This window comes from Gekko japonicus, unplaced genomic scaffold, assembly GCF_001447785.1.
Source record: "Gekko japonicus isolate JY-2015 unplaced genomic scaffold, Gekko_japonicus_V1.1 scaffold1114, whole genome shotgun sequence".
In the NCBI taxonomy this organism is placed as follows: domain Eukaryota; kingdom Metazoa; phylum Chordata; class Lepidosauria; order Squamata; family Gekkonidae; genus Gekko; species Gekko japonicus.
This window is the reverse complement of record NW_015174875.1, coordinates 387,486-396,222: the sequence shown is the minus strand read 5'-3', so window position 1 is coordinate 396,222 and position 8,737 is coordinate 387,486. Positions and strand designations below refer to the sequence as shown.

The following is an 8,737-nucleotide window of genomic DNA, read 5'->3' as shown; positions in this document are numbered from 1 at the left end:
CCGCCTTCCTTCCTTCCTGCCTTCCTTCCTTCCTTCCTTCCTTCCTTCCTTCCTTCCTTCCTTCCTTCCTTCCTTCCTTCCTTCCTTCCTTCTCCATCTGCTGTGAAGCCAAATTCCTCTCTGCCTTCCACTTTTGGCCTGAAGTTCGTGGCTTAAACTTATTTCTGCTGACTATAATCAATACTAATCAAGTTTCCACCAAACCAGCTTTGCAAATCTATTTCAAACCCAAATCCTGGCTGAGATGGGAACTCTGGATTAGCATTAATCCTGGTTAGCATCAATGGAAACCTTAACGTATGATTAAAGCCAGTGAAACATTGGAAGGGGAGAGAATTCTTGTCCAAGAAGGGAGGAAGAAGAACAGGGATAATGTCCTTTAGGACATTTTATTTATTTATATCCTCTATTGCATTCCTATTTAAAATGATACAATACAGCCAAAGTGCATTTCCCAACTTTCCTGTCACTATTTTTGGAACAACTTCTCTATCAAGGGAGAGAATTCTTCGCATCAAAAGGCCCAAGTGACCAAGCCCAGGTTATCCAGTTCGGTTTTATGGAATGGTTGTTTTTTTGGTACTGTGTTCACTCTGTTGTGTGTCTGTATTGTGTAACTTTGCTCCCAAGACCGTAGTGTAAAGTGGCATGCCAGAGCTGAACAAAAACAGGAAATCGAGGAAGAATGTGACAGGATATAAAGTGTACAGTAATGTCTTGAAACCTGGACTCAGATTCCACTAACTCCCCTATGTTAAAAACAGGATTATGTGTTCATTTAAATTCTTCATCAAACTTCAAGGATGCCCAGTTATTAAAAAAACTAAAGAAGTTACATGTCACAATCCATTTGGAAATGAAGGGATCCAGAGAGTTGTGGAGTGAGAGTTGCATCTACTCCTTATGTACTTTTATGCAAATTCTAGCTACGGGAGCATATTTCTGAAGAAGAATGTGAAATAAACTGAAACACGTAAAAGGGGGGGGGAATGGCCCATTACAAAAATTCAAAACCCAGCCCCATTATACCTTTAGTAGGGCCAACTAGAATGTCCCAAAGTTAGTAAGAAGAGAAGAAGAGAAGAGATTGGATTTATACCCCGCCCTTCACTACCCAAAGGTGCCTCAGAGCGGCTTACAAACTCCTTTCCCTTCCTCTCCCCACAACAGACACCCTGTGAGGTAGGTGGGGCTTAGAGAGCTCTTGACAGAAACTGCTCTTTTTCAAGAACAGCTCTTATCAGAACTATGGCTTGCCCAAGGCCATCCAGCCAGGTGCAAGTGGAGGAGTTCCATAGAAGTCACTGCTGGCTGCTCTAACATTTTGCCTCCTGTGGTGAAGGGACCCAGTCAGAGCACAGCCTCCTGACATTTTAAAGAACGGGAAGGGTCACGAAAGCTAGGAGTCAGTGAACAGCAGCCAGAGGGCCAAAGGAGGCCCACCATTTGCCAGTCCTCAGGGGAGCGCCACTTACAGCCCATGGAGCAGCCGTTTGTGCCTCATGGAAGGGCGAGGAGTCCGCCTCACCTGCTGCCCGGCACCCTTCCACGGAGGGATTCTAAAACAAAGTTGCTAGCCAGGCTCCCCGCCGTGCTGTGGCCATCAGAGGACGCAGGTGGACAGGCAGTCCCTGGCTGTCTCCAGCCTGCCACTTTTATGGGCTCCGTGCTGAAGTAAACAAGAGATAAAAATTGAAGCAGGGTCGAGGAGAGTCATGTTTCTCCAAATGAAGCGCATGAACTTTCCGCTTGGGTGTGGAGTCTGCTTTCTCAAGGAAATCAAGGTCTATTAGAGAGCGGCTCGGCGTACTTCCCTCACCCTGACAGTTGTGTGATTTATTTGTGCACTTCAGTTTTCTTGTCATGTTAGCTCAGATGTCCTTAGAGGAGGCAAAGCCCCTGCAGGGTCTCTCAAGAGAACAAGGTGTGGGCTAGGAGGCTGCTTTGCTCTGCATGCTACATCCTGTCCCCTCAGCTTATCTGTTTATCCCTCAGCATTTTAAGAAGCAAGAGTTTGAGCCTCTTTTCTGAGTTGTTTTGTGCTCCTGAATGAGCATTTTGAGGAGCTGGGGTTAGAAAAGGCACCACCTCCCCTACCTGTACTATGTTCAGTCACTGCGAGGGAAAGACTGCATTTGTTCCTCTTCGGTGAACAGTCAGCTACAGGGATCTGAATCAACATTTCCCCTACCCCTGTGCAAAATTCCACCATAAGATTTCTTTACCTGGTCTGGGGCCTTGGAGTTTGATGGAAGATCCACTTCAGATGGTTCCTGAATGTCTTTACACATGCAGCCTTTCCTCACTGCTAGACGGCATCATAGGTATTGTGTTTCTCAGTATTACACTGCATCATAGGTTTTGTGTTTGCAGCGAGCATTATTTATGTTATTTATTCATAAAATACCTAAACATTTATTAGGTAATGCAAGAATACAATCATGGACACGGCCTGGCTGCATCCCAACACACAAGGGACAGGGAAGAATGGATGAAAGTGAAAGTATATGGCTTATGTAACAAGCATAGACAAGTGAAGCAGTGCATTTATGGGTGAAGTGAGCAAATATGTAATTTCTCATTCTGTGGGAGTGCGAAGAGAAATCGTTGGAAGTTGGTGGAAGCAATGTGGATTCCAGGAAGATGCCTTAGATCTGCCTTAGAGGAACTCTGGATTTTGACCCGAATTCCACTAGTCGGGCTCACAGTCCTTACAGTAATCTGTCTAAAATGATAACTGAGTTCTTCAAAATGCCCATCTAGGTACATGAAATTGGGATCCCTGGTGCAGTCTGAGTATCTGCACTGGCCTCTGATTGATGCCAATCCTCCATGCCACACAACCGGGATCCCCAGTCTTTTTGAATCTGAAGGGCACTTCTAGATTTTTGAGAGGGGGTGTGGAGCATCACCCAGAAATGGCTGCTGCAGGAGGCAAAGCTGTGTGTGTTTTGGTTGGATGCAGGGTCCAGTTACTGGGAGGATAGCAGGCCTGGAAAAGGAGAGGGTGGGCTCCACTCCTGAAGACTTTTTGCAGCTGCCCAGCTCCCAGGATTCTACAACTAGAACAGGGTCCCCCGACATGGTGCCTGTGTCTCCGTGGTGCTCACCAGAACTGGCGCTGGGTGCCCAGGGCCCCTGCCCACTTCCTAGCGGACACCAGGGGAAGTACTGGCAGGCCACGTGGCGCCCACGGGCACCACGTCAGGGAACCCTGCCATGCAGCCTTCCAGCGGCGTGGCGTTTCTTCTCTCTTGCTGCCTACCCTCTTTTCTTATGCTGCTGCCGCTGCCAGAGGTGAAGGTAGAACTTGGGGTGCCTGATGTGACACTCAGTGTGTGTGCATGTTCCTGCAGGGGCCTCTCCATACCCAGGGGTGCAGATCGATGAGGACTTCTGCCGACGCCTCAAAGAAGGAACGCGGATGAGGTTGCCAGAATATTCGACTCCAGAAATGTAAGCGCTCCCCCCCTCCCCGCTGTCTCCGTCACACGGACTGTTACGTTGACCATCTGGCAGATGGAATTTATTAATCAGATCCCTCGGGGAATGTACACTTTGCTCACAGCCTCTCTGGGTATTAATGTGCTATTAAGAAAGCCCTCCATCTGTTCCTTCCTCCTCCAGAAATCCAAGGGGTGAAACGCGCCTCCCCTTCCCCAGTCCCCTCTTCCTCACTGGGCTCCTGGCTCCTTGTGGCTGCTCCTCCTAGTTGCCCTTCCCTTCTCCCGTCTTCATTAGCCCCTCCCTTGCAGGGCTGAAAGGCCTCCGGACGGCTGCTTTGCCCAGTGCCTGGCGCAACAGCAACAGCAAGGGGATTACAGCCATCATTTACCAGTCAACATTTTCTTAAAAAACCCTGGAATGTGAAAGAGTACATTGAATACAAATACAAATCACAACGACCCAGAGACTACATGAGATCAGTTATATTTAAGCATGTGCTATCACGTTGAGGAGCTGCGGTGGCTCAAGTGGTTAAGACGCTGAACTGCAGGCTGTGGAAGGTCGGTAGTTCAGCAGTTCGAGACCCGAGTGTGCCGCATGATGGAGTGAGCTCCCGTCTCTAGTTCCAGCTCCTGCCAACCTAGCAGTTCGAAAGCAAGACATTGCAAGTAGATAAATAGGTACCACTTTGGTGGGAAGGTAACAGCGTTCCGTGCGCCTTGGTGTTTAGTCATGCCAGCCACATGACCACGGAAACATCTTCGGACAGCGCTGGCTCTTCGGCTTGGAAACGGAGATGAGCACCGCAACCCTAGAGTCGGATTCGACTGGCTTTCGAGCAAGGGAACCTTTACCTTTACCTTTATCAAGTTGCAGCCAACTTATGGCGACCCCAACAAAGGGCTTTAAAGGCACGTGAGAAGCACAGCGAGTGATTAAAACAAGGGATTCACTGCCAGAGGATGTAGTGATGGACATGAGCTATTAGCCACAAGGTATAGATAGGAACTCTCAGTCTGGAGCAGGTGATGCTCTGTATTCTTGGTGCTTGGGGGGGGGGCAACAGTGGGAGGGCTCCTAGTGTCCTGGCCCCACTGCTGGACCTCCTGATTGCACCTGGTCTTTTTGGCCACTGTGTGACACAGTGTTGGACTGGATGGGCCACTGGCCTGATCCAACATTGGCTTCTTTTATGTTTTTATGTTCTTATGACAGCTTTAAAAGGAGATAAGACAGGTTCATGGAGGAGAGGTCTATCAGTGGCTACTAGCTATGTTGACTAAAGAGATCCTCCGTGTTCAGAGGGAGTCAACCTCGGAATCCCAGAGCCGGGAGGCAACATCAGGGGAAGGCCTCAGCCTTTATGTCCTGTTGCTGGAACCTCCAGAGGAAGTGGATGGCCACTGTGTGAGACAGGATGCTGGACTAGATGGACCACTGGTCTGATCCAGGAGAGCTCTTCTGATGCTCTTAAGCAGAGGTGGTTTGCCATTGCCTCTATCTGCAAAGCCTTTCTTGCTGGTCTCCCTTCCAAGTACTGACCCTGCTTAGTTTCTGTGATCCCATGAGACGAGGCTATTCCGTGCCACCTTGCCTCAGCCATGGATGGTGGTGGTTGTGTGTGTAAAATGCCATCAAGTCACAGCCACCTTATAGCGACCTCAGCAAGGGGCTTTCAAGGCCAGTGAGAAGTAGAGGGGGTTCGTTATCGCCTTCCTCTGCAGAGCCTTCACCTTGGTGGCTTCCAGTCCAAGTACCAACCCTGCTTGGCTTCCGAGATCTGACAAGATTGGGCTATACCATACCATTCCACATCCTGAGAACCATTGTATCGTTCTAACATTTCAGTAATGGAGCTGTGATTAATTCCCTCTGTTGAAGTGCAGAAGTCATTTTCCAGTGTTGTTAACTCAACCAATGGTTTGACTTTTGCAAGGGGAGAATTTAGTAACCAGCTTTTTATAGACTTTCTTTCATCCCAAAATTGCAAGACTGAAGATAGCTTAGGTTTTCCAAAATGTGGTACGTGATACTATTTCATGTCTTGGACCTCTCCTGAAGCCTGGGGGCTGTGCTCACCTTCTCCCTGTCAAACGATAATTTGTTCAGGAACCTGAATTTCAAACTGTTTGACTCTCACACTGATGGATTTATCCCAGTGTAGCCCTCATGGCTTCTGCCAAGGAATCCTTGGGACTGTAGAAACCCCCAGATTAGAAACCCCAGAGCTCTTTATGAAGAAGGAATTGCCATTACACCAACTTTCATCTGTAATACAGTTGCAGCTTTTACAATGCAGTCCTACAAACACTTTCCTGGGAATAAGCCCATTGAATAGACCAGAGTAGAATTCTGAGCAGATCTATCTAGGATTGCTAAGAGTGTGAACCTAACAGTGTTTACTCAGAAATATCTTGCACTCAGTACAGTGGGGCTTACTTCCTAGAAAGTGAGTTTTGGACTGCAGCTTAAGTCCTAAACATACTTATTAGAGATTAAATCCCATTGAGCTCAGTGGGATTTATTCCTGAGAAGATGTGTCCAGGAATGCACTGTTAGAGTTGAGCTGTTTCTCAAACCAGAGTGCGCAATGAGCACTGAATTAAAATAAACAGGTGTCTTGCGGCACCTTAAAGATGAATACATTTTTATTCTAGCATAACCTTTCATGGATTAAAGTCCACTTGTTCAGGTGCAGGAAAGTTTATGCCAGAATAAAAAGCTTATTTGTCTTTAAAGGGGCACAGCTGAAGCAGACTAACACCCCTCTGGAAGTGAATCCCAAAGGTTTTCTGTTGTAATACACAAGTCAGAACTCTGCCATGTTGATCTTTGAATAAAGTCATATCTATTGCAGGATTGATTGCTTTTAGACATTTGAAGCCCATTCAATTAAAAAAAAAGATCTAAGCTGCTCATGGCAAAAATAAAAGGACAGAAATTTCAGGTTCAGTCTGCTAGAGGGTACCAGGGTGTGTGTGGCATTTGTAGGGTCAAGAAGAACATTGAAGACAAGCATCCAGAGAGAGAGAGAGAGAGAGAGAGAGAGAGAGAGAGAGAGCAATGAAAAAAGCAGCTTGCAACCAGCTTGCAAGGGGACCTGCCTCCCAGTCCCTTCTTCCATCTCATTTATTTAGCAAACTGTTTTGCTGTCTCTCTAGGGGACCTGCCCGTCTTTATGGGCCCTTGTGTTGATAGGCAGATTGGCATCAAGGGGTGCAGAAAAGCTCTAGTCCAGGGGGTCCCCAACCTTTTTGAGACTGCCATTCCTCTAGAATTCTGACACAATCACAAGACGGCTGCCATGGGAGGTGGAGATGGAGAATTACAAAATGGCTGGAGCAGGAGGAGCACAAAATGTCAGGGAGTGAGGAAAGACATGACTCTGATAGTCACCAGGTGACACTTCAGGCAGAAGCCTTGTGGAACAAAGGCGCCTTTCAACCTGCGTGGCCAATCAGAAGCCCTTCTGGGCAGATGTCCCACCTGGCCCCTCCCACTTTCTAAAAACACTTGGCAGGTGCACGGGCGCCGTGTTGGGGACCCCTGCTCTGATGGCTTCAGGTGAGTTTCGGCAACCAAGAGCTGAGGAGCTGTCCCGGCTAGTGTGAAGCTTCTAAAATATACAAATGACACAAACGATCCACATCAGCTTAAGAACTGAGTCCTGGAGAGGCAGAACACCTGGGATGATCGAAAGTGTGTTTCCTCTTTGTTCACAGCTACCAGACCATGTTGGACTGCTGGCATGGAGTTCCGGCAGAGAGGCCCACCTTCACAGAACTGGTGGAGCGTTTGGGGGACCTCCTGCAGGCAAATGTACAACAGGTAAAGACAGAGCTTCTGCCTGTGCAGAACTTATTTCTGGGGCCCTGGGCTAGGAGACAAGGCCCAGTTACAGGAGACGAGTTTAGTACAAAAGCAATCGAGTGAAATTGGGGTTGCATGTGTGAGAGTCTCCCACTCATTCAAAGAGGATCACATTTCACAAATTCAGTTTAATCTGTCTTTAACATGGGAAAATGCCTTGTTGAATAACATTTGAAAACTTCATTTGCCCTATAGAGGAACAATGGTTCATTATTAAACAGATACTTTTAATTAGTTTTCAGTATCCCAGAGAGGGAATATCGTGCTTCTGTTTTACACTTAGTTTCATCACATACATAGGGTGCTATACAGCGTGCTAAACTCATATACAGCGTGCTAAACTCATCATTGCTTCGAGGAACGTCAAAATGAAAGGCTTTATGAGTCATGGAGTCGATGTAATTGACCGTTCCATGATAGCTTAATCAACTTTTTCTCTTCACTTTTGGAACAGATCGGTTACATAACTGTCCATATTCAGGTTTCTCCTCTCCCGCACCACTTGGCGAAACAAATCAGCGAAGCTCTGCTGAAGGAGACTTAGATTGCCATGAAGAATAATTTGTGGGGTTCCTAATATAGCCCAAGGGAGCAAAGAGAGGAAGGCAGAAAGATGATAAAGGGACAAGACAAGTGACTGCAGACTCAAGAGGACAAAGTGACAAGTGTTTCTCAGGGATAAAGCAAGGAGCTGTTCCCACTAATTATTGAGATTTACTCCTGAGAATTCATTGCTGGGGGGGGCGGGGGGCGGAGGCACTACTGGATTCTACAGCATGAATTAGAAACAAAAGAAAATGGAAAGTTGTCCAGTATCCCAGTCCGTTAACTTCACTAGGCCGTTGGGTGCCGTATCTGTCACTCGTGGTTCTTCAGCAGTGCCGGAGAGGACTGACCTGGCTGGAACTAATCACAGACCGAAGTAGAAACAAAAAACTGTGCAGGAGTTTGCACTAATAAATTTGAAATATTAATCAAAAAGATTTCATACAAAAGATTGTACAATATTTGTATAACATACCAAATACAAGTGAAGACGGTGATCTCCGGAATGTTCTGCCATTTCGACACAAGTCTTCTTCTGTTTTGAAGTTCCTCTTCCCATGTCTCCTGCCAAGGGCAATACGGGTGCTTCCACACACACTAAATAACACGCTTTCAATCCAGTTTCAATGCACTTTGCAACTGGGTTTTACTGTGTGAAACGGCAAAATCCACTTGCGAACCATTGCTGAAATCAGGGGTCATTTCGTAGAGAAAGAGGTGCAGGAGCTCATTAGCATAATTTATTAGCATAACTTATTTGCATATGACACACCCCCTGACATCACCGGAAGTGTGTCAGAAGGCAACACCCACCACTCAGGCTCCACTAGACTGTTTTGGATTGCTAGCTATTGGGGGGGGGGGGGGAGCGGGG

General features: G+C 47.1%; 1 protein-coding gene across 1 annotated transcript in view; it reads left to right on the top strand.

The window, feature by feature from the left end:
* Positions 1–8,737, top strand: part of LOC107121841 (vascular endothelial growth factor receptor kdr-like) — a 73,349-nt gene that overhangs the window by 38,663 nt on the left and 25,949 nt on the right. Inside the window, exons 11-12 of the mRNA XM_015424844.1 lie at positions 3,357–3,456; positions 7,170–7,275. Coding sequence (XP_015280330.1) covers positions 3,357–3,456; positions 7,170–7,275 — 206 coding nt within the window. The remainder of the gene's footprint in view (positions 1–3,356; positions 3,457–7,169; positions 7,276–8,737) is intronic.